The 25,469-nt window shown below is 45.9% G+C and overlaps 1 protein-coding gene across 1 annotated transcript in view; it reads left to right on the forward strand.

Moving 5' to 3' along the window:
• The window catches only part of LOC129820679 (unconventional myosin-X-like), a 440,174-nt gene that overhangs the window by 398,118 nt on the left and 16,587 nt on the right, over nt 1–25,469 (forward strand). The window contains exons 33-34 of the mRNA XM_055877525.1: nt 17,162–17,369; nt 21,877–22,013. Coding sequence (XP_055733500.1) covers nt 17,162–17,369; nt 21,877–22,013 — 345 coding nt within the window. The remainder of the gene's footprint in view (nt 1–17,161; nt 17,370–21,876; nt 22,014–25,469) is intronic.

Consider the following 25,469-nt stretch of genomic DNA (forward strand, 5'->3'; position numbering starts at 1 on the left):
ATGTGTTCCCTCCCTATAGCTCGTAGTAGCAGAATGTGTTCCCTCCCTATAGCTTGTAGTAGCAGAATGTGTTCCCTCCCTATAGCTTGTAGTAGCAGAATGTGTTCCCTCCCTATAGCTTGTAGTAGCAGAATGTGTTCCCTCCCTATAGCTCGTAGTAGCAGAATGTGTTCCCTCCCTATAGCTTGTAGTAGCAGAATGTGTTCCCTCCCTATAGCTCGTAGTAGCAGAATGTGTTCCCTCCCTATAGCTCGTAGTAGCAGAATGTGTTCCCTCCCTATAGCTCGTAGTAAGCAGAATGTGTTCCCTCCCTATAGCTCGTAGTAAGCAGAATGTGTTCCCTCCCTATAGCTCGTAGTAAGCAGAATGTGTTCCCTCCCTATAGCTTGTAGTAAGCAGAATGTGTTCCCTCCCTATAGCTTGTAGTAAGCAGAATGTGTTCCCTCCCTATAGCTCGTAGTAAGCAGAATGTGTTCCCTCCCTATAGCTCGTAGTAGCAGAATGTGTTCCCTCCCTATAGCTTGTAGTAGCAGAATGTGTTCCCTCCCTATAGCTCGTAGTAGCAGAATGTGTTCCCTCCCTATAGCTCGTAGTAGCAGAATGTGTTCCCTCCCTATAGCTTGTAGTAGCAGAATGTGTTCCCTCCCTATAGCTCGTAGTAGCAGAATGTGTTCCCTCCCTATAGCTCGTAGTAGCAGAATGTGTTCCCTCCCTATAGCTCGTAGTAGCAGAATGTGTTCCCTCCCTATAGCTCGTAGTAGCAGAATGTGTTCCCTCCCTATAGCTCGTAGTAAGCAGAATGTGTTCCCTCCCTATAGCTTGTAGTAAGCAGAATGTGTTCCCTCCCTATAGCTTGTAGTAAGCAGAATGTGTTCCCTCCCTATAGCTCGTAGTAGCAGAATGTGTTCCCTCCCTATAGCTCGTAGTAAGCAGAATGTGTTCCCTCCCTATAGCTCGTAGTAGCAGAATGTGTTCCCTCCCTATAGCTCGTAGTAGCAGAATGTGTTCCCTCCCTATAGCTCGTAGTAAGCAGAATGTGTTCCCTCCCTATAGCTTGTAGTAGCAGAATGTGTTCCCTCCCTATAGCTCGTAGTAGCAGAATGTGTTCCCTCCCTATAGCTCGTAGTAAGCAGAATGTGTTCCCTCCCTATAGCTTGTAGTAGCAGAATGTGTTCCCTCCCTATAGCTCGTAGTAGCAGAATGTGTTCCCTCCCTATAGCTCGTAGTAAGCAGAATGTGTTCCCTCCCTATAGCTCGTAGTAGCAGAATGTGTTCCCTCCCTATAGCTCGTAGTAGCAGAATGTGTTCCCTCCCTATAGCTCGTAGTAGCAGAATGTGTTCCCTCCCTATAGCTCGTAGTAGCAGAATGTGTTCCCTCCCTATAGCTCGTAGTAAGCAGAATGTGTTCCCTCCCTATAGCTTGTAGTAAGCAGAATGTGTTCCCTCCCTATAGCTTCGTAGTAAGCAGAATGTGTTCCCTCCCTATAGCTCGTAGTAGCAGAATGTGTTCCCTCCCTATAGCTCGTAGTAAGCAGAATGTGTTCCCTCCCTATAGCTCGTAGTAAGCAGAATGTGTTCCCTCCCTATAGCTTGTAGTAGCAGAATGTGTTCCCTCCCTATAGCTCGTAGTAGCAGAATGTGTTCCCTCCCTATAGCTCGTAGTAAGCAGAATGTGTTCCCTCCCTATAGCTCGTAGTAGCAGAATGTGTTCCCTCCCTATAGCTCGTAGTAGCAGAATGTGTTCCCTCCCTATAGCTCGTAGTAAGCAGAATGTGTTCCCTCCCTATAGCTCGTAGTAAGCAGAATGTGTTCCCTCCCTATAGCTCGTAGTAGCAGAATGTGTTCCCTCCCTATAGCTTGTAGTAGCAGAATGTGTTCCCTCCCTATAGCTCGTAGTAGCAGAATGTGTTCCCTCCCTATAGCTTGTAGTAGCAGAATGTGTTCCCTCCCTATAGCTTGTAGTAGCAGAATGTGTTCCCTCCCTATAGCTTGTAGTAGCAGAATGTGTTCCCTCCCTATAGCTTGTAGTAGCAGAATGTGTTCCCTCCCTATAGCTCGTAGTAGCAGAATGTGTTCCCTCCCTATAGCTCGTAGTAGCAGAATGTGTTCCCTCCCTATAGCTCGTAGTAGCAGAATGTGTTCCCTCCCTATAGCTTGTAGTAGCAGAATGTGTTCCCTCCCTATAGCTCGTAGTAGCAGAATGTGTTCCCTCCCTATAGCTTGTAGTAGCAGAATGTGTTCCCTCCCTATAGCTTGTAGTAGCAGAATGTGTTCCCTCCCTATAGCTTGTAGTAGCAGAATGTGTTCCCTCCCTATAGCTTGTAGTAGCAGAATGTGTTCCCTCCCTATAGCTCGTAGTAGCAGAATGTGTTCCCTCCCTATAGCTTGTAGTAGCAGAATGTGTTCCCTCCCTATAGCTCGTAGTAGCAGAATGTGTTCCCTCCCTATAGCTTGTAGTAGCAGAATGTGTTCCCTCCCTATAGCTCGTAGTAGCAGAATGTGTTCCCTCCCTATAGCTCGTAGTAGCAGAATGTGTTCCCTCCCTATAGCTCGTAGTAAGCAGAATGTGTTCCCTCCCTATAGCTTGTAGTAAGCAGAATGTGTTCCCTCCCTATAGCTCGTAGTAAGCAGAATGTGTTCCCTCCCTATAGCTTGTAGTAAGCAGAATGTGTTCCCTCCCTATAGCTTGTAGTAAGCAGAATGTGTTCCCTCCCTATAGCTCGTAGTAAGCAGAATGTGTTCCCTCCCTATAGCTCGTAGTAAGCAGAATGTGTTCCCTCCCTATAGCTCGTAGTAAGCAGAATGTGTTCCCTCCCTATAGCTCGTAGTAAGCAGAATGTGTTCCCTCCCTATAGCTCGTAGTAAGCAGAATGTGTTCCCTCCCTATAGCTCGTAGTAAGCAGAATGTGTTCCCTCCCTATAGCTTGTAGTAAGCAGAATGTGTTCCCTCCCTATAGCTCGTAGTAAGCAGAATGTGTTCCCTCCCTATAGCTTGTAGTAAGCAGAATGTGTTCCCTCCCTATAGCTTGTAGTAGCAGAATGTGTTCCCTCCCTATAGCTCGTAGTAAGCAGAATGTGTTCCCTCCCTATAGCTCGTAGTAAGCAGAATGTGTTCCCTCCCTATAGCTCGTAGTAAGCAGAATGTGTTCCCTCCCTATAGCTCGTAGTAAGCAGAATGTGTTCCCTCCCTATAGCTCGTAGTAAGCAGAATGTGTTCCCTCCCTATAGCTCGTAGTAAGCAGAATGTGTTCCCTCCCTATAGCTCGTAGTAAGCAGAATGTGTTCCCTCCCTATAGCTCGTAGTAAGCAGAATGTGTTCCCTCCCTATAGCTCGTAGTAAGCAGAATGTGTTCCCTCCCTATAGCTCGTAGTAAGCAGAATGTGTTCCCTCCCTATAGCTCGTAGTAAGCAGAATGTGTTCCCTCCCTATAGCTCGTAGTAAGCAGAATGTGTTCCCTCCCTATAGCTCGTAGTAAGCAGAATGTGTTCCCTCCCTATAGCTCGTAGTAAGCAGAATGTGTTCCCTCCCTATAGCTCGTAGTAAGCAGAATGTGTTCCCTCCCTATAGCTCGTAGTAAGCAGAATGTGTTCCCTCCCTATAGCTTGTAGTAGCAGAATGTGTTCCCTCCCTATAGCTCGTAGTAAGCAGAATGTGTTCCCTCCCTATAGCTTGTAGTAAGCAGAATGTGTTCCCTCCCTATAGCTCGTAGTAGCAGAATGTGTTCCCTCCCTATAGCTTGTAGTAAGCAGAATGTGTTCCCTCCCTATAGCTCGTAGTAAGCAGAATGTGTTCCCTCCCTATAGCTCGTAGTAAGCAGAATGTGTTCCCTCCCTATAGCTCGTAGTAAGCAGAATGTGTTCCCTCCCTATAGCTCGTAGTAAGCAGAATGTGTTCCCTCCCTATAGCTTGTAGTAGCAGAATGTGTTCCCTCCCTATAGCTCGTAGTAAGCAGAATGTGTTCCCTCCCTATAGCTTGTAGTAAGCAGAATGTGTTCCCTCCCTATAGCTCGTAGTAAGCAGAATGTGTTCCCTCCCTATAGCTTGTAGTAAGCAGAATGTGTTCCCTCCCTATAGCTTGTAGTAGCAGAATGTGTTCCCTCCCTATAGCTCGTAGTAAGCAGAATGTGTTCCCTCCCTATAGCTCGTAGTAAGCAGAATGTGTTCCCTCCCTATAGCTTGTAGTAAGCAGAATGTGTTCCCTCCCTATAGCTCGTAGTAAGCAGAATGTGTTCCCTCCCTATAGCTCGTAGTAAGCAGAATGTGTTCCCTCCCTATAGCTCGTAGTAAGCAGAATGTGTTCCCTCCCTATAGCTCGTAGTAAGCAGAATGTGTTCCCTCCCTATAGCTCGTAGTAGCAGAATGTGTTCCCTCCCTATAGCTCGTAGTAAGCAGAATGTGTTCCCTCCCTATAGCTCGTAGTAAGCAGAATGTGTTCCCTCCCTATAGCTCGTAGTAAGCAGAATGTGTTCCCTCCCTATAGCTTGTAGTAAGCAGAATGTGTTCCCTCCCTATAGCTTGTAGTAGCAGAATGTGTTCCCTCCCTATAGCTTGTAGTAAGCAGAATGTGTTCCCTCCCTATAGCTCGTAGTAAGCAGAATGTGTTCCCTCCCTATAGCTCGTAGTAAGCAGAATGTGTTCCCTCCCTATAGCTCGTAGTAAGCAGAATGTGTTCCCTCCCTATAGCTCGTAGTAAGCAGAATGTGTTCCCTCCCTATAGCTCGTAGTAAGCAGAATGTGTTCCCTCCCTATAGCTCGTAGTAAGCAGAATGTGTTCCCTCCCTATAGCTCGTAGTAAGCAGAATGTGTTCCCTCCCTATAGCTGTAGTAAGCAGAATGTGTTCCCTCCCTATAGCTCGTAGTAAGCAGAATGTGTTCCCTCCCTATAGCTGTAGTAAGCAGAATGTGTTCCCTCCCTATAGCTCGTAGTAAGCAGAATGTGTTCCCTCCCTATAGCTCGTAGTAAGCAGAATGTGTTCCCTCCCTATAGCTTGTAGTAAGCAGAATGTGTTCCCTCCCTATAGCTCGTAGTAAGCAGAATGTGTTCCCTCCCTATAGCTTGTAGTAAGCAGAATGTGTTCCCTCCCTATAGCTCGTAGTAAGCAGAATGTGTTCCCTCCCTATAGCTCGTAGTAAGCAGAATGTGTTCCCTCCCTATAGCTTGTAGTAGCAGAATGTGTTCCCTCCCTATAGCTTGTAGTAGCAGAATGTGTTCCCTCCCTATAGCTCGTAGTAAGCAGAATGTGTTCCCTCCCTATAGCTCGTAGTAAGCAGAATGTGTTCCCTCCCTATAGCTCGTAGTAAGCAGAATGTGTTCCCTCCCTATAGCTCGTAGTAAGCAGAATGTGTTCCCTCCCTATAGCACGTAGTAAGCAGAATGTGTTCCCGTCCTATAGCTCGTAGTAAGCAGAATGTGTTCCCTCCCTATAGCTCGTAGTAAGCAGAATGTGTTCCCGTCCCTATAGCTTGTAGTAAGCAGAATGTGTTCCCTCCCTATAGCTCGTAGTAAGCAGAATGTGTTCCCGTCCTATAGCTCGTAGTAAGCAGAATGTGTTCCCTCCCTATAGCTCGTAGTAAGCAGAATGTGTTCCCGTCCTATAGCTCGTAGTAAGCAGAATGTGTTCCCTCCCTATAGCTCGTAGTAAGCAGAATGTGTTCCCTCCCTATAGCTCGTAGTAAGCAGAATGTGTTCCCTCCCTATAGCTCGTAGTAAGCAGAATGTGTTCCCTCCCTATAGCTCGTAGTAAGCAGAATGTGTTCCCTCCCTATAGCTTGTAGTAGCAGAATGTGTTCCCTCCCTATAGCTCGTAGTAAGCAGAATGTGTTCCCTCCCTATAGCTTGTAGTAAGCAGAATGTGTTCCCGTCCTACAGCTCGTAGTAGCAGAATGTGTTCCCTCCCTATAGCTTGTAGTAAGCAGAATGTGTTCCCTCCCTATAGCTCGTAGTAAGCAGAATGTGTTCCCTCCCTATAGCTCGTAGTAAGCAGAATGTGTTCCCTCCCTATAGCTCGTAGTAAGCAGAATGTGTTCCCTCCCTATAGCTCGTAGTAAGCAGAATGTGTTCCCTCCCTATAGCTTGTAGTAGCAGAATGTGTTCCCTCCCTATAGCTCGTAGTAAGCAGAATGTGTTCCCTCCCTATAGCTTGTAGTAAGCAGAATGTGTTCCCTCCCTATAGCTCGTAGTAAGCAGAATGTGTTCCCTCCCTATAGCTTGTAGTAAGCAGAATGTGTTCCCTCCCTATAGCTTGTAGTAGCAGAATGTGTTCCCTCCCTATAGCTCGTAGTAAGCAGAATGTGTTCCCTCCCTATAGCTCGTAGTAAGCAGAATGTGTTCCCTCCCTATAGCTTGTAGTAAGCAGAATGTGTTCCCTCCCTATAGCTCGTAGTAAGCAGAATGTGTTCCCTCCCTATAGCTCGTAGTAAGCAGAATGTGTTCCCTCCCTATAGCTCGTAGTAAGCAGAATGTGTTCCCTCCCTATAGCTCGTAGTAAGCAGAATGTGTTCCCTTCCTATAGCTCGTAGTAGCAGAATGTGTTCCCTCCCTATAGCTCGTAGTAAGCAGAATGTGTTCCCTCCCTATAGCTCGTAGTAAGCAGAATGTGTTCCCTCCCTATAGCTCGTAGTAAGCAGAATGTGTTCCCTCCCTATAGCTTGTAGTAAGCAGAATGTGTTCCCTCCCTATAGCTTGTAGTAGCAGAATGTGTTCCCTCCCTATAGCTTGTAGTAAGCAGAATGTGTTCCCTCCCTATAGCTCGTAGTAAGCAGAATGTGTTCCCTCCCTATAGCTCGTAGTAAGCAGAATGTGTTCCCTCCCTATAGCTCGTAGTAAGCAGAATGTGTTCCCTCCCTATAGCTCGTAGTAAGCAGAATGTGTTCCCTCCCTATAGCTCGTAGTAAGCAGAATGTGTTCCCTCCCTATAGCATGTAGTAAGCAGAATGTGTTCCCTCCCTATAGCTCGTAGTAAGCAGAATGTGTTCCCTCCCTATAGCTCGTAGTAAGCAGAATGTGTTCCCTCCCTATAGCTTGTAGTAAGCAGAATGTGTTCCCTCCCTATAGCTCGTAGTAAGCAGAATGTGTTCCCTCCCTATAGCTTGTAGTAAGCAGAATGTGTTCCCTCCCTATAGCTCGTAGTAAGCAGAATGTGTTCCCTCCCTATAGCTCGTAGTAAGCAGAATGTGTTCCCTCCCTATAGCTTGTAGTAAGCAGAATGTGTTCCCTCCCTATAGCTCGTAGTAAGCAGAATGTGTTCCCTCCCTATAGCTCGTAGTAAGCAGAATGTGTTCCCTCCCTATAGCTTGTAGTAAGCAGAATGTGTTCCCTCCCTATAGCTCGTAGTAAGCAGAATGTGTTCCCTCCCTATAGCTCGTAGTAAGCAGAATGTGTTCCCGTCCTATAGCTCGTAGTAAGCAGAATGTGTTCCCTCCCTATAGCTCGTAGTAAGCAGAATGTGTTCCCGTCCTATAGCTTGTAGTAAGCAGAATGTGTTCCCTCCCTATAGCTCGTAGTAAGCAGAATGTGTTCCCTCCCTATAGCTCGTAGTAAGCAGAATGTGTTCCCGTCCTATAGCTCGTAGTAAGCAGAATGTGTTCCCTCCCTATAGCTCGTAGTAAGCAGAATGTGTTCCCTCTCTATAGCTCGTAGTAAGCAGAAAGTGTTCCCTCCCTATAGCTCGTAGTAAGCAGAATGTTTTCCCTCCCTACAGCTCGTAGTAAGCAGAATGTGTTCCCTCCCTATAGCTTGTAGTAGCAGAATGTGTTCCCTCCCTATAGCTCGTAGTAAGCAGAATGTGTTCCCTCCCTATAGCTTGTAGTAAGCAGAATGTGTTCCCGTCCTACAGCTCGTAGTAGCAGAATGTGTTCCCTCCCTACAGCTCGTAGTAGCAGAATGTGTTCCCTCCCTATAGCTTGTAGTAAGCAGAATGTGTTCCCTCCCTATAGCTTGTAGTAAGCAGAATGTGTTCCCTCCCTATAGCTCGTAGTAAGCAGAATGTGTTCCCTCCCTATAGCTCGTAGTAAGCAGAATGTGTTCCCTCCCTATAGCTCGTAGTAAGCAGAATGTGTTCCCTCCCTATAGCTCGTAGTAAGCAGAATGTGTTCCCTCCCTATAGCTTGTAGTAAGCAGAATGTGTTCCCTCCCTATAGCTTGTAGTAGCAGAATGTGTTCCCTCCCTATAGCTCGTAGTAAGCAGAATGTGTTCCCTCCCTATAGCTCGTAGTAAGCAGAATGTGTTCCCTCCCTATAGCTCGTAGTAAGCAGAATGTGTTCCCTCCCTATAGCTCGTAGTAAGCAGAATGTGTTCCCTCCCTATAGCTCGTAGTAAGCAGAATGTGTTCCCTCCCTATAGCTCGTAGTAAGCAGAATGTGTTCCCTCCCTATAGCTCGTAGTAAGCAGAATGTGTTCCCTCCCTATAGCTCGTAGTAGCAGAATGTGTTCCCTCCCTATAGCTTCTAGTAAGCAGAATGTGTTCCCTCCCTATAGCTTGTAGTAAGCAGAATGTGTTCCCTCCCTATAGCTTGTAGTAAGCAGAATGTGTTCCCTCCCTATAGCTTGTAGTAAGCAGAATGTGTTCCCTCCCTATAGCTTCTAGTAAGCAGAATGTGTTCCCTCCCTATAGCTCGTAGTAAGCAGAATGTGTTCCCTCCCTATAGCTCGTAGTAAGCAGAATGTGTTCCCTCCCTATAGCTTGTAGTAAGCAGAATGTGTTCCCTCCCTATAGCTCGTAGTAAGCAGAATGTGTTCCCTCCCTATAGCTCGTAGTAAGCAGATTGTGTTCCCTCCCTATAGCTTTTAGTAAGCAGAATGTGTTCCCTCCCTATAGCTCGTAGTAAGCAGAATGTGTTCCCTCCCTATAGCTCGTAGTAAGCAGAATGTGTTCCCTCCCTATAGCTTGTAGTAAGCAGAATGTGTTCCCTCCCTATAGCTCGTAGTAAGCAGAATGTGTTCCCTCCCTATAGCTCGTAGTAAGCAGAATGTGTTCCCTCCCTATAGCTTGTAGTAAGCAGAATGTGTTCCCTCCCTATAGCTCGTAGTAAGCAGAATGTGTTCCCTCCCTATAGCTCGTAGTAAGCAGAATGTGTTCCCGTCCTATAGCTCGTAGTAAGCAGAATGTGTTCCCTCCCTATAGCTCGTAGTAAGCAGAATGTGTTCCCGTCCTATAGCTTGTAGTAAGCAGAATGTGTTCCCTCCCTATAGCTCGTAGTAAGCAGAATGTGTTCCCTCCCTATAGCTCGTAGTAAGCAGAATGTGTTCCCGTCCTATAGCTCGTAGTAAGCAGAATGTGTTCCCTCCCTATAGCTCGTAGTAAGCAGAATGTGTTCCCTCCCTATAGCTCGTAGTAAGCAGAATGTGTTCCCTCCCTATAGCTCGTAGTAAGCAGAATGTTTTCCCTCCCTACAGCTCGTAGTAAGCAGAATGTGTTCCCTCCCTATAGCTTGTAGTAGCAGAATGTGTTCCCTCCCTATAGCTCGTAGTAAGCAGAATGTGTTCCCTCCCTATAGCTTGTAGTAAGCAGAATGTGTTCCCGTCCTACAGCTCGTAGTAGCAGAATGTGTTCCCTCCCTACAGCTCGTAGTAGCAGAATGTGTTCCCTCCCTATAGCTTGTAGTAAGCAGAATGTGTTCCCTCCCTATAGCTTGTAGTAAGCAGAATGTGTTCCCTCCCTATAGCTCGTAGTAAGCAGAATGTGTTCCCTCCCTATAGCTCGTAGTAAGCAGAATGTGTTCCCTCCCTATAGCTCGTAGTAAGCAGAATGTGTTCCCTCCCTATAGCTCGTAGTAAGCAGAATGTGTTCCCTCCCTATAGCTTGTAGTAAGCAGAATGTGTTCCCTCCCTATAGCTTGTAGTAGCAGAATGTGTTCCCTCCCTATAGCTCGTAGTAAGCAGAATGTGTTCCCTCCCTATAGCTCGTAGTAAGCAGAATGTGTTCCCTCCCTATAGCTCGTAGTAAGCAGAATGTGTTCCCTCCCTATAGCTCGTAGTAAGCAGAATGTGTTCCCTCCCTATAGCTCGTAGTAAGCAGAATGTGTTCCCTCCCTATAGCTCGTAGTAAGCAGAATGTGTTCCCTCCCTATAGCTCGTAGTAAGCAGAATGTGTTCCCTCCCTATAGCTCGTAGTAGCAGAATGTGTTCCCTCCCTATAGCTTCTAGTAAGCAGAATGTGTTCCCTCCCTATAGCTTGTAGTAAGCAGAATGTGTTCCCTCCCTATAGCTTGTAGTAAGCAGAATGTGTTCCCTCCCTATAGCTTGTAGTAAGCAGAATGTGTTCCCTCCCTATAGCTTCTAGTAAGCAGAATGTGTTCCCTCCCTATAGCTTGTAGTAAGCAGAATGTGTTCCCTCCCTATAGCTCGTAGTAGCAGAATGTGTTCCCTCCCTATAGCTCGTAGTAAGCAGAATGTGTTCCCTCCCTATAGCTCGTAGTAAGCAGAATGTGTTCCCTCCCTATAGCTCGTAGTAAGCAGAATGTGTTCCCTCCCTATAGCTCGTAGTAAGCAGAATGTGTTCCCTCCCTATAGCTTGTAGTAAGCAGAATGTGTTCCCTCCCTATAGCTTGTAGTAGCAGAATGTGTTCCCTCCCTATAGCTTGTAGTAAGCAGAATGTGTTCCCTCCCTATAGCTCGTAGTAAGCAGAATGTGTTCCCTCCCTATAGCTCGTAGTAAGCAGAATGTGTTCCCTCCCTATAGCTCGTAGTAAGCAGAATGTGTTCCCTCCCTATAGCTCGTAGTAGCAGAATGTGTTCCCTCCCTATAGCTCGTAGTAAGCAGAATGTGTTCCCTCCCTATAGCTCGTAGTAAGCAGAATGTGTTCCCTCCCTATAGCTTGTAGTAAGCAGAATGTGTTCCCTCCCTATAGCTCGTAGTAAGCAGAATGTGTTCCCTCCCTATAGCTCGTAGTAAGCAGAATGTGTTCCCTCCCTATAGCTCGTAGTAAGCAGAATGTGTTCCCTCCCTATAGCTCGTAGTAAGCAGAATGTGTTCCCTCCCTATAGCTCGTAGTAGCAGAATGTGTTCCCTCCCTATAGCTCGTAGTAAGCAGAATGTGTTCCCTCCCTATAGCTCGTAGTAAGCAGAATGTGTTCCCTCCCTATAGCTCGTAGTAAGCAGAATGTGTTCCCTCCCTATAGCTTGTAGTAAGCAGAATGTGTTCCCTCCCTATAGCTTGTAGTAGCAGAATGTGTTCCCTCCCTATAGCTCGTAGTAAGCAGAATGTGTTCCCTCCCTATAGCTCGTAGTAAGCAGAATGTGTTCCCTCCCTATAGCTTGTAGTAAGCAGAATGTGTTCCCTCCCTATAGCTCGTAGTAAGCAGAATGTGTTCCCTCCCTATAGCTCGTAGTAAGCAGAATGTGTTCCCTCCCTATAGCTCGTAGTAAGCAGAATGTGTTCCCTCCCTATAGCTCGTAGTAAGCAGAATGTGTTCCCTTCCTATAGCTCGTAGTAGCAGAATGTGTTCCCTCCCTATAGCTTCTAGTAAGCAGAATGTGTTCCCTCCCTATAGCTTGTAGTAAGCAGAATGTGTTCCCTCCCTATAGCTTGTAGTAAGCAGAATGTGTTCCCTCCCTATAGCTTGTAGTAAGCAGAATGTGTTCCCTCCCTATAGCTTCTAGTAAGCAGAATGTGTTCCCTCCCTATAGCTTGTAGTAAGCAGAATGTGTTCCCTCCCTATAGCTCGTAGTAGCAGAATGTGTTCCCTCCCTATAGCTCGTAGTAAGCAGAATGTGTTCCCTCCCTATAGCTCGTAGTAAGCAGAATGTGTTCCCTCCCTATAGCTCGTAGTAAGCAGAATGTGTTCCCTCCCTATAGCTCGTAGTAAGCAGAATGTGTTCCCTCCCTATAGCTTGTAGTAAGCAGAATGTGTTCCCTCCCTATAGCTTGTAGTAGCAGAATGTGTTCCCTCCCTATAGCTTGTAGTAAGCAGAATGTGTTCCCTCCCTATAGCTCGTAGTAAGCAGAATGTGTTCCCTCCCTATAGCTCGTAGTAAGCAGAATGTGTTCCCTCCCTATAGCTCGTAGTAAGCAGAATGTGTTCCCTCCCTATAGCTCGTAGTAAGCAGAATGTGTTCCCTCCCTATAGCTTGTAGTAAGCAGAATGTGTTCCCTCCCTATAGCTTGTAGTAGCAGAATGTGTTCCCTCCCTATAGCTTGTAGTAAGCAGAATGTGTTCCCTCCCTATAGCTCGTAGTAAGCAGAATGTGTTCCCTCCCTATAGCTTGTAGTAAGCAGAATGTGTTCCCTGCCTATAGCTCGTAGTAAGCAGAATGTGTTCCCTCCCTATAGCTTGTAGTAGCAGAATGTGTTCCCTCCCTATAGCTTGTAGTAGCAGAATGTGTTCCCTCCCTATAGCTTGTAGTAAGCAGAATGTGTTCCCGTCCTACAGCTCGTAGTAGCAGAATGTGTTCCCTCCCTACAGCTCGTAGTAGCAGAATGTGTTCCCTCCCTATAGCTTGTAGTAAGCAGAATGTGTTCCCTCCCTATAGCTCGTAGTAAGCAGAATGTGTTCCCTCCCTATAGCTCGTAGTAAGAAGAATGTGTTCCCTCCCTATAGCTCGTAGTAAGCAGAATGTGTTCCCTCCCTATAGCTCGTAGTAAGCAGAATGTGTTCCCTCCCTATAGCTTGTAGTAAGCAGAATGTGTTCCCTCTCTATAGCTCGTAGTAAGCAGAATGTGTTCCCTCCCTATAGCTCGTAGTAAGCAGAATGTGTTCCCTCCCTATAGCTTGTAGTAAGCAGAATGTGTTCCCTCCCTATAGCTTATAGTAGCAGAATGTGTTCCCTCCCTATAGCTCGTAGTAAGCAGAATGTGTTCCCTCCCTATAGCTCGTAGTAAGCAGAATGTGTTCCCTCCCTATAGCTTGTAGTAAGCAGAATGTGTTCCCTCCCTATAGCTCGTAGTAAGCAGAATGTGTTCCCTCCCTATAGCTCGTAGTAAGCAGAATGTGTTCCCTCCCTATAGCTTGTAGTAAGCAGAATGTGTTCCCTCCCTATAGCTCGTAGTAAGCAGAATGTGTTCCCTTCCTATAGCTCGTAGTAGCAGAATGTGTTCCCTCCCTATAGCTTCTAGTAAGCAGAATGTGTTCCCTCCCTATAGCTTGTAGTAAGCCGAATGTGTTCCCTCCCTATAGCTTGTAGTAAGCAGAATGTGTTCCCTCCCTATAGCTTGTAGTAAGCAGAATGTGTTCCCTCCCTATAGCTTCTAGTAAGCAGAATGTGTTCCCTCCCTATAGCTTCTAGTAAGCAGAATGTGTTCCCTCCCTATAGCTCGTAGTAAGCAGAATGTGTTCCCTCCCTATAGCTCGTAGTAAGCAGAATGTGTTCCCTCCCTATAGCTCGTAGTAGCAGAATGTGTTCCCTCCCTATAGCTTGTAGTAGCAGAATGTGTTCCCTCCCTATAGCTTGTAGTAGCAGAATGTGTTCCCTCCCTATAGCTTGTAGTAGCAGAATGTGTTCCCTCCCTATAGCTCGTAGTAGCAGAATGTGTTCCCTCCCTATAGCTTGTAGTAGCAGAATGTGTTCCCTCCCTATAGCTTGTAGTAGCAGAATGTGTTCCCTCCCTATAGCTTCTAGTAAGCAGAATGTGTTCCCTCCCTATAGCTTGTAGTAAGCAGAATGTGTTCCCTCCCTATAGCTTGTAGTAGCAGAATGTGTTCCCTCCCTATAGCTTGTAGTAAGCAGAATGTGTTCCCTCCCTATAGCTCGTAGTAAGCAGAATGTGTTCCTTCCCTATAGCTTCTAGTAGCAGAATGTGTTCCCTCCCTATAGCTCGTAGTAAGCAGAATGTGTTCCCTCCCTATAGCTTGTAGTAGCAGAATGTGTTCCCTCCCTATAGCTTGTAGTAGCAGAATGTGTTCCCTCCCTATAGCTTGTAGTAAGCAGAATGTGTTCCCGTCCTATAGCTTGTAGTAGCAGAATGTGTTCCCTCCCTATAGCTCGTAGTAAGCAGAATGTGTTCCCTCCCTATAGCTTGTAGTAAGCAGAATGTGTTCCCTCCCTATAGCTCGTAGTAAGCAGAATGTGTTCCCTCCCTATAGCTTCTAGTAAGCAGAATGTGTTCCCTCCCTATAGCTCGTATTAAGCAGAATGTGTTCCCTCCCTATAGCTCGTAGTAAGCAGAATGTGTTCCCTCCCTATAGCTCGTAGTAAGCAGAATGTGTTCCCTCCCTATAGCTTGTAGTAAGCAGAATGTGTTCCCTCCCTATAGCTCGTAGTAAGCAGAATGTGTTCCCTCCCTATAGCTTCTAGTAAGCAGAATGTGTTCCCTCTCTGTAGCTCGTAGTAGCAGAATGTGTTCCCTCCCTATAGCTCGTAGTAGCAGAATGTGTTCCCTCCCTATAGCTCGTAGTAAGCAGAATGTGTTCCCTCCCTACAGCTCGTAGTAGCAGAATGTGTTCCCTCCCTATAGCTCGTAGTAAGCAGAATGTGTTCCCTCCCTATAGCTCGTAGTAAGCAGAATGTGTTCCCTCCCTATAACTTCTAGTCAGCAGAATGTGTTCCCTCCCTATAGCTCGTAGTAAGCAGAATGTGTTCCCTCCCTATAGCTTGTAGTAAGCAGAATGTGTTCCCTCCCTATAGCTTATAGTAGCAGAATGTGTTCCCTCCCTATAGCTCGTAGTAAGCAGAATGTGTTCCCTCCCTATAGCTCGTAGTAAGCAGAATGTGTTCCCTCCCTATAGCTTGTAGTAAGCAGAATGTGTTCCCTCCCTATAGCTCGTAGTAAGCAGAATGTGTTCCCTCCCTATAGCTCGTAGTAAGCAGAATGTGTTCCCTCCCTATAGCTTGTAGTAAGCAGAATGTGTTCCCTCCCTATAGCTCGTAGTAAGCAGAATGTGTTCCCTTCCTATAGCTCGTAGTAGCAGAATGTGTTCCCTCCCTATAGCTTCTAGTAAGCAGAATGTGTTCCCTCCCTATAGCTTGTAGTAAGCCGAATGTGTTCCCTCCCTATAGCTTGTAGTAAGCAGAATGTGTTCCCTCCCTATAGCTTGTAGTAAGCAGAATGTGTTCCCTCCCTATAGCTTCTAGTAAGCAGAATGTGTTCCCTCCCTATAGCTTCTAGTAAGCAGAATGTGTTCCCTCCCTATAGCTCGTAGTAAGCAGAATGTGTTCCCTCCCTATAGCTCGTAGTAAGCAGAATGTGTTCCCTCCCTATAGCTCGTAGTAAGCAGAATGTGTTCCCTCCCTATAGCTCGTAGTAGCAGAATGTGTTCCCTCCCTATAGCTTGTAGTAGCAGAATGTGTTCCCTCCCTATAGCTTGTAGTAGCAGAATGTGTTCCCTCCCTATAGCTTGTAGTAGCAGAATGTGTTCCCTCCCTATAGCTCGTAGTAGCAGAATGTGTTCCCTCCCTATAGCTTGTAGTAGCAGAATGTGTTCCCTCCCTATAGCTTGTAGTAGCAGAATGTGTTCCCTCCCTATAGCTTCTAGTAAGCAGAATGTGTTCCCTCCCTATAGCTTGTAGTAAGCAGAATGTGTTCCCTCCCTATAGCTTGTAGTAGCAGAATGTGTTCCCTCCCTATAGCTTGTAGTAAGCAGAATGTGTTCCCTCCCTATAGCTCGTAGTAAGCAGAATGTGTTCCTTCCCTATAGCTTCTAGTAGCAGAATGTGTTCCCTCCCTATAGCTCGTAGTAAGCAGAATGTGTTCCCTCCCTATAGCTTGTAGTAGCAGAATGTGTTCCCTCCCTATAGCTTGTAGTAGCAGAATGTGTTCCCTCCCTATAGCTTGTAGTAAGCAGAATGTGTTCCCGTCCTATAGCTTGTAGTAGCAGAATGTGTTCCCTCCCTATAGCTCGTAGTAAGCAGAATGTGTTCCCTCCCTATAGCTTGTAGTAAGCAGAATGTGTTCCCTCCCTATAGCTCGTAGTAAGCAGAATGTGTTCCCTCCCTATAGCTTCTAGTAAGCAGAATGTGTTCCCTCCCTATAGCTCGTATTAAGCAGAATGTGTTCCCTCCCTATAGCTCGTAGTAAGCAGAATGTGTTCCCTCCCTATAGCTCGTAGTAAGCAGAATGTGTTCCCTCCCTACAGCTCGTAGTAGCAGAATGTGTTCCCTCCCTATAGCTCGTAGTAAGCAGAATGTGTTCCCTCCCTATAGCTCGTAGTAAGCAGAATGTGTTCCTTCCCTATAGCTTCTAGTAGCAGAATGTGTTCCCTCCCTATAGCTCGTAGTAAGCAGAATGTGTTCCCTCCCTATAGCTTGTAGTAGCAGAATGTGTTCCCTCCCTATAGCTTGTAGTAGCAGAATGTGTTCCCTCCCTATAGCTTGTAGTAAGCAGAATGTGTTCCCGTCCTATAGCTTGTAGTAGCAGAATGTGTTCCCTCCCTATAGCTCGTAGTAAGCAGAATGTGTTCCCTCCCTATAGCTTGTAGTAAGCAGAATGTGTTCCCTCCCTATAGCTCGTAGTAAGCAGAATGTGTTCCCTCCCTATAGCTTCTAGTAAGCAGAATGTGTTCCCTCCCTATAGCTCGTATTAAGCAGAATGTGTTCCCTCCCTATAGCTCGTAGTAAGCAGAATGTGTTCCCTCCCTATAGCTCGTAGTAAGCAGAATGTGTTCCCTCCCTATAGCTTGTAGTAAGCAGAATGTGTTCCCTCCCTATAGCTCGTAGTAAGCAGAATGTGTTCCCTCCCTATAGCTTCTAGTAAGCAGAATGTGTTCCCTCTCTGTAGCTCGTAGTAGCAGAATGTGTTCCCTCCCTATAGCTCGTAGTAGCAGAATGTGTTCCCTCCCTATAGCTCGTAGTAAGCAGAATGTGTTCCCTCCCTACAGCTCGTAGTAGCAGAATGTGTTCCCTCCCTATAGCTTGTAGTAAGCAGAATGTGTTCCCTCCCTATAGCTCGTAGTAAGCAGAATGTGTTCCCTCCCTATAGCTTGTAGTAAGCAGAATGTGTTCCCTCCCTATAGCTTGTAGTAAGCAGAATGTGTTCCCTCCCTATAGCTTGTAGTAAGCAGAATGTGTTCCCTCCCTATAGCTTGTAGTAAGCAGAATGTGTTCCCTCCCTATAGCTTCTAGTAAGCAGAATGTGTTCCCGTCCTATAGCTTCTAGTAAAAATAGGCATATTTTCTGTGATTGATTTTGTATGGATGGGTAAACTGGACAGTATGACATCAGTAACGTTGATTTGCTCATCCTCTACACCTCAGTAACCCTCTGTCTGTTTGTCTGTTCTTCTCCAGGGTGAAGGAGCAGTTTCCTGGAACAGAGGTGGACATGTTTGCCCATTTCATTGGTGAGTCTCTGAAGAGGACCAAGGTCAGGGACTATGTTCCGTCTCAGGAGGAGATCGTAGCCTTACTGACCCGGCAGGAAATGACTACTACGGTCTACTGCCACGGAGGAGGATCCTGCAAGATCTCCATCAACTCCCACACCACCGCTGGAGAGGTAACTAATGCAGTGTTGCTCTGACATGTCCACATCTAAGCTACGCTGTTCTGTCCAGTTCTGTGGATTATACTATAAAAAATAATGTTTTCCACAAGAAGTAGTAGCTGTAAAAATACAGACATTTCTGCCAGTAGCTGTAAAAATACAGTAATTTCTGCCAGCAGCTATAAAAATACAGTAATTTCTGCCAGTAGCTGTAAAAATACAGTAATTTCTGCCTGTAGCTGTAAAAATACAGTAATTTCTGCCAGTAGCTGTAAAAATACAGACATTTCTGCCAGTAGCTGTAAAAATACAGTAATTTCTGCCAGTAGCTGTAAAAATACAGTAATTTCTGCCAGTAGCTGTAAAAATACAGTAATTTCTGCCAGCAGCTGTAAAAATACAGTAATTTCTGCCAGTAGCTGTAAAAATACAGTAATTTCTGCCAGCAGCTGTAAAAATACAGACATTTCTGCCAGTAGCTGTAAAAATACAGACATTTCTGCCAGTAGCTGTAAAAATACAGTAATTTCTGCCAGTAGCTGTAAAAATACAGTAATTTCTGCCAGTAGCTGTAAAAATACAGTAATTTCTGCCTGTAGCTGTAAAAATACAGTAATTTCTGCCAGCAGCTGTAAAAATACAGACATTTCTGCCAGTAGCTGTAAAAATACAGTCATTTCTGCCAGCAGCTGTAAAAATACAGTAATTTCTGCCAGCAGCTGTAAAAATACAGTAATTTCTGCCAGCAGCTGTAAAAATACAGTAATTTCTGCAAGTAGCTGTAAAAATACAGTCATTTCTGCCAGCAGCTGTAAAAATACAGACATTTCTGCCTGTAGCTGTAAAAATACAGTCATTTCTGCCAGCAGCTGTAAAAATACAGTAATTTCTGCCAGCAGCTGTAAAAATACAGTCATTTCTGCCAGCAGCTGTAAAAATACAGTAATTTCTGCCTGTAGCTGTAAAAATACAGTAATTTCTGCCAGCAGCTGTAAAAATACAGTCATTTCTGCCAGCAGCTGTAAAAATACAGTCATTTCTGCCAGCAGCTGTAAAAATACAGTAATTTCTGCCTGTAGCTGTAAAAATACAGTAATTTCTGCCTGTAGCTGTAAAAATACAGTAATTTCTGCCAGCAGCTGTAAAAATACAGTCATTTCTGCCTGTAGCTGTAAAAATACAGTAATTTCTGCCAGTAGCTGTAAAAATACAGACATTTCTGCCAGTAGATGTAAAAATACAGTAATTTCTGCCAGCAGCTGTAAAAATACAGTAATTTCTGCCAGCAGCTGTAAAAATACAGTAATTTCTGCCAGCAGCTGTAAAAATACAGTAATTTCTGCAAGTAGCTGTAAAAATACAGTCATTTCTGCCAGCAGCTGTAAAAATAAAGACATTTCTGCCTGTAGCTGTAAAAATACAGTCATTTCTGCCAGCAGCTGTAAAAATACAGTCATTTCTGCCAGCAGCTGTAAAAATACAGTAATTTCTGCCTGTAGCTGTAAAAATACAGTAATTTCTGCCAGCAGCTGTAAAAATACAGTCATTTCTGCCAGCAGCTGTAAAAATACAGTCATTTCTGCCAGCAGCTGTAAAAATACAGTAATTTCTGCCAGCAGCTGTAAAAATACAGTAATTTCTGCCTGTAGCTGTAAAAATACAGTAATTTCTGCCAGTAGCTGTAAAAATACAGACATTTCTGCCAGTAGATGTAAAAATACAGTAATTTCTGCCAGTAGCTGTAAAAATACAGTAATTTCTGCCAGCAGCTGTAAAAATACAGACATTTCTGCCAGTAGCTGTAAAAATACAGTAATTTCTGCCAGTAGCTGTAAAAATACAGTAATTTCTGCCAGTAGCTGTAAAAATACAGACATTTCTGCCAGTAGCTGTAAAAATATAGACATTTCTGCCAGTAGCTGTAAAAATACAGTTATTTCTGCCAGGGTCAATCCATACATCCATTTTCTCCACCCCCGTCCCTCAGCTGGTCAGTGGCGGGGTGACGGTTTAGTTGTTTTTTATCTCAGATTGGTCCTTTAAGTATCTCTGTGTCCCTCCGTCCTGCCTGTCCCCAGGTGGTGAGGTTTAGTCAGATGTGTTAATGTCCCTCTGTCCTGCCTGTCCCCAGGTGGTGAGGTTTAGTCAGATGTGTTAATGTCCCTCTGTCCTGCCTGTCCCCAGGTGGTGAGGTTTAGTCAGATGTGTTAATGTCCCTCTGTCCTGCCAGTCCCCAGGTGGTGAGGTTTAGTCAGATGTGTTAATGTCCCTCTGTCCTGCCTGTCCCCAGGTGGTGAGGTTTAGTCAGATGTGTTAATGTCCCTCTGTCCTGCCTGTCCCCAGGTGGTGAGGTTTAGTCAGATGTGTTAATGTCCCTCTGTCCTGCCTGTCCCCAGGTGGTGAGGTTTAGTCAGATGTGTTAATGTCCCTCTGTCCTGCCTGTCCCCAGGTGGTGAGGTTTAGTCAGATGTGTTAATGTCCCTCTGTCCTGCCTGTCCCCAGGTGGTGAGGTTTAGTCAGATGTGTTAATGTCCCTCTGTCCTGCCTGTTGTCCAGCTGGTGAGGTTTAGTCAGATGTGTTATTGTCCCTCTGTCCTGCCTGTCCCCAGGTGGTGAGGTTTAGTCAGATGTGTTAATGTCCCTCTGTCCTGCCTGTCCCCAGGTGGTGAGGTTTAGTCAGATGTGTTAATGTCCCTCTGTCCTGCCTGTCCCCAGGTGGTGAGGTTTAGTCAGATGTGTTAATGTCCCTCTGTCCTGCCTGTCCCCAGGTGGTGAGGTTTAGTCAGATGTGTTAATGTCCCTCTGTCCTGCCTGTCCCCAGGTGGTGAGATTTATTCAGATGTGTTAATGTCCCTCTGTCCTGCCTGTCCCCAGGTGGTGAGGTTTAGTCAGATGTGTTATTGTCCCTCTGTCCTGCCTGTCCCCAGGTGGTGAGGTTTAGTCAGATGTGTTAATGTCCCTCTGTCCTGCCTGTCCCCAGGTGGTGAGGTTTAGTCAGATGTGTTAATGTCCCTCTGTCCTGCCTGTCCCCAGGTGGTGAGGTTTAGTCAGATGTGTTAATGTCCCTCTGTCCTGCCTGTCCCCAGGTGGTGAGGTTTAGTCAGATGTGTTAATGTCCCTCTGTCCTGCCTGTCCCCAGGTGGTGAGGTTTAGTCAGATGTGTTAATGTCCCTCTGTCCTGCCTGTCCCCAGGTGGTGAGGTTTAGTCAGATGTGTTAATGTCCCTCTGTCCTGCCTGTCCCCAGGTGGTGAGGTTTAGTCAGATGTGTTAATGTCCCTCTGTCCTGCCTGTCCCCAGGTGGTGAGGTTTAGTCAGATGTGTTAATGTCCCTCTGTCCTGCCTGTCCCCAGGTGGTGAGGTTTAGTCAGATGTGTTAATGTCCCTCTGTCCTGCCTGTCCCCAGGTGGTGAGGTTTAGTCAGATGTGTTAATGTCCCTCTGTCCTGCCTGTTGTCCAGCTGGTGAGGTTTAGTCAGATGTGTTATTGTCCCTCTGTCCTGCCTGTCCCCAGGTGGTGAGGTTTAGTCAGATGTGTTAATGTCCCTCTGTCCTGCCTGTCCCCAGGTGGTGAGGTTTAGTCAGATGTGTTAATGTCCCTCTGTCCTGCCTGTCCCCAGGTGGTGAGATTTATTCAGATGTGTTAATGTCCCTCTGTCCTGCCTGTCCCCAGGTGGTGAGGTTTAGTCAGATGTGTTAATGTCCCTCTGTCCTGCCTGTCCCCAGGTGGTGAGGTTTAGTCAGATGTGTTAATGTCCCTCTGTCCTGCCTGTCCCCAGGTGGTGAGGTTTAGTCAGATGTGTTAATGTCCCTCTGTCCTGCCTGTCCCCAGGTGGTGAGGTTTAGTCAGATGTGTTAATGTCCCTCTGTCCTGCCTGTCCCCAGGTGGTGAGGTTTAGTCAGATGTGTTATTGTCCCTCTGTCCTGCCTGTCCCCAGGTGGTGAGGTTTAGTCAGATGTGTTAATGTCCCTCTGTCCTGCCTGTCCCCAGGTGGTGAGGTTTAGTCAGATGTGTTAATGTCCCTCTGTCTTGCCTGTCCCCAGGTGGTGAGGTTTAGTCAGATGTGTTAATGTCCCTCTGTCCTGCCTGTCCCCAGGTGGTGAGGTTTAGTCAGATGTGTTAATGTCCCTCTGTCCTGCCTGTCCCCAGGTGGTGAGGTTTAGTCAGATGTGTTAATGTCCCTCTGTCCTGCCTGTCCCCAGGTGGTGAGGTTTAGTCAGATGTGTTAATGTCCCTCTGTCCTGCCTGTTGTCCAGGTGGTGAGGTTTAGTCAGATGTGTTATTGTCCCTCTGTCCTGCCTGTCCCCAGGTGGTGAGGTTTAGTCAGATGTGTTAATGTCCCTCCGTCCTGCCTGTCCCCAGGTGGTGAGGTTTAGTCAGATGTGTTAATGTCCCTCTGTCCTGCCTGTCCCCAGGTGGTGAGGTTTAGTCAGATGTGTTAATGTCCCTCTGTCCTGCCTGTCCCCAGGTGGTGAGGTTTAGTCAGATGTGTTAATGTCCCTCTGTCCTGCCTGTCCCCAGGTGGTGGAGAAGCTGATCCGAGGCCTGGCCATGGAGGACAGTAGAAACATGTTTGCCCTGTTTGAACACAACAACACTACGGACCGGGCTGTGGAGAGCAGAGTCATCGTGGCTGACGTACTCGCCAAGTTCGAGAGGTCAGAGTTCATCTGGTCAGATAGATTTACAGAGAATAGATTTACAGAGAATAGATTCACAGAGAATAGATTCACAGAGAATAGATTCACAGAGAATAGATTTACAGAGGATAGAAGACAGAGGATAGAAGACAGAGGATAGAAGACAGAGGATAGAAGACAGAGGATAGAAGACAGAGGATAGAAGACAGAGGATAGAAGACAGAGAATAGATTTACAGAGAATAGATTCACAGAGAATAGAAGACAGAGGATAGAAGACAGAGGATAGAAGACAGAGGATAGAAGACAGAGGATAGAAGACAGAGGATAGATTCACAGAGGATAGAAGACAGAGGATAGAAGACAGAGGATAGAAGACAGAGAATAGAAGACAGAGGATAGAAGACAGAGGATAGAAGACAGAGGATAGAAGACAGAGGATAGAAGACAGAGGATAGAAGACAGAGGATAGAAGACAGAGGATAGAAGACAGGGGATAGAAGACAGAGAATAGATTCACAGAGAATAGATTCACAGAGGATAGAAGACAGAGGATAGAAGACAGAGGATAGATTCACAGAGAATAGATTCACAGAGGATAGAAGACAGAGGATAGAAGACAGAGGATAGAAGACAGAGGATAGAAGACAGAGGATAGAAGACAGAGGATAGAAGACAGAGAATAGATTCACAGAGGATAGAAGACAGAGGATAGAAGACAGAGGATAGAAGACAGAGGATAGAAGACAGAGAATAGAAGATAGAAGACAGAGGATAGAAGACAGAGGATAGAAGACAGAGGATAGAAGACAGAGAATAGATTCACAGAGGATAGAAGACAGAGGATAGAAGACAGAGAATAGAAGATAGAAGACAGAGGATAGAAGACAGAGGATAGAAGACAGAGGATAGAAGACAGAGAATAGATTCACAGAGGATAGAAGACAGAGAATAGAAGACAGAGGATAGAAGACAGAGGATAGAAGACAGAGGATAGAAGACAGAGGATAGAAGACAGAGGATAGAAGACAGAGGATAGAAGACAGAGAATAGAAGACAGAGGATAGAAGACAGAGAATAGAAGACAGAGAATAGAAGATAGAAGACAGAGGATAGAAGACAGAGGATAGAAGACAGAGGATAGAAGACAGAGGATAGAAGACAGAGGATAGAAGACAGAGGATAGAAGACAGAGGATAGATTCACAGAGAATAGATTCACAGAGAATAGATTCACAGAGGATAGAAGACAGAGAATAGATTCACAGAGAATAGATTCACAGAGAATAGATTCACAGAGAATAGATTCACAGAGAATAGATTCACAGAGGATAGAAGACAGAGAATAGATTCACAGAGAATAGATTCACAGAGAATAGATTCACAGATAGAATAGCCTGGTCCTTGATCTGTTTCTGCTGTCAAATCAAATCAAATGTTATTTTATTTGTCACATGTTTGGTAAAAAACTGGTGTAGACTAACAGTGAAATGCTTACTAATAACGGTCCTTCCCAACAATGCAGAGACAATAGAAAAATAATAGGAAAGATAATAACACAAGGAATAAATCCACAATGAGTAACAATAACTTGTCTATATACACGGGGTACCAGGCTATATACACGAGATACCAATATCAAGACCATGTGCAGGGGTATGAGGTAATTGACGTAGATATCTACATATAGGTAGGGGTAAAGTGACTAAGTGACCTCCTCCCTAATAGGCTGTCTAGTCGTTGTCGGTGATCAGGCCTACCACTGTTGTGTCGTCTGCAAACTTAATGGTGGTGTTGGAGTCGTTCCTGGCCATGCAGTCGTGGGTGAACAGGGAGTACAAGAGGGGACTGAGCACGCACCCCTGGGGAGCTCTAGTGTTGAGGATCAGCGTGGCAGATGTGTTGCTACCTACCCTCACCACCTGGGGGCGTCCCGTCAGGAAGTCCAGGATCCAGTTGCAGAGGGAGGTGTTTAGTCCCAGGATCCTTAGCTTAGTGATGAGCTTTGAGGGTACTATGGTGTTGACACTGCCTGATATAGAGGTCCTGGATGGCAGGGAGCGAGCCCCAGTGATGTACTGGGCGGTACACACAACCCTCTGTAGCGCCTTGCGTTTGGATGCCAAGCAGTTTCCATACTAAGCAGTAGCCAGTCAAGGTGTTCTCAATGCTGCTGTATAATTGTTTGAGGATCTGAGGGCCCATGACAAATCTTTTCAGCCTCCTGATGGAGAAGAGGCGTTGTCGTGCCTTCTTCATGACTGTGTTGGTGTGTGTGGACCATGGTAATTCCTTAATGATGTGGACACCGAGGAACTTGAAGCTCTCGACCCGCTCCACTACAGACCTATCGATGTGGATGGGGGCGTGCTCAGCCCTCCATTTCCTGTAGTCCAGGATCAGCTCCTTTGATTACAGAAGTTCAGGCAAAGGTTGTTGTCCTGACACCAAACTGCCAGGTCTCTGACCTCCTCCCTATAGGCTGTCTCATCGTTGTCTGTGATCAGTCGTTGGTGAACAGGGAGTACAGGAGGGGACTAAGCACGCACCTCTGTGGGACCCACGTGTTGAGGGTCAGTGTGGTAGATGTGTTGTTGCCTACCCTTACCACCTGGGGGTGGCCCGTCAGGAAGTCCAGGATCCAGTTGCAGAGGGAGGTGTTCAGTCCCAGGGTCCTGAGCTTAGTGATGAGCTTTGAGGGCACTATGGTGATGAATGCTGAGCTGTAGTCAATGAACAACATTGTCACATAGGTGTTCATCTTATCAAGGTGTGAAAGGACAGAAGTGGAGTGCAATAGAGATTGCGTCATCTGTGAATCTGTTGGGGCGGTATGCGAATTGGAGTGGGTCCAGGGTGTCTGGGAGGATAGAGTTATGGTCCTATTTGTCAAAGGGAGGGCTAGGGAGAGCCTTAAATGCGTTTCTTGCCAAATCCTTTGGTCATTGTCACGCTGTTGTGGCGTTAGCATGACAGCACAAACAGATCTGAGACCAGATTACCACAGAGAGATATCAGTAATCATCATGACAAGACAGCACAAACAGATCTGGGACCAGACTACCCACAGAGAGATATCAGTAATCAGCATGACAAGACAGCACAAACAGATCTGGGACCAGACTACCCACAGAGAGATATCAGTAATCATCATGACAAGACCGCACAAACAGATCTGGGACCAGACTACCCACAGAGAGATATCAGTAATCAGCATGACAAGACAGCACAAACAGATCTGGGACCAGACTACCCACAGAGAGATATCAGTAATCATCATGACAAGACCGCACAAACAGATCTGGGACCAGACTACCCACAGAGAGATATCAGCAATCAGCATGACACATACATGATTAAATACTGTAGCTCTCATCTCTGACCCAAACACTTCTTGATTTTATTACTGTACATTTGCTGAGAAAAATGTTTGACATTGGTTGGTTGGTTGATTGATTGGTTGTTTTGTTTCTTGA

Source organism: Salvelinus fontinalis, chromosome 23 (assembly GCF_029448725.1).
Source record: "Salvelinus fontinalis isolate EN_2023a chromosome 23, ASM2944872v1, whole genome shotgun sequence".
Lineage (NCBI taxonomy): Eukaryota > Metazoa > Chordata > Actinopteri > Salmoniformes > Salmonidae > Salvelinus > Salvelinus fontinalis.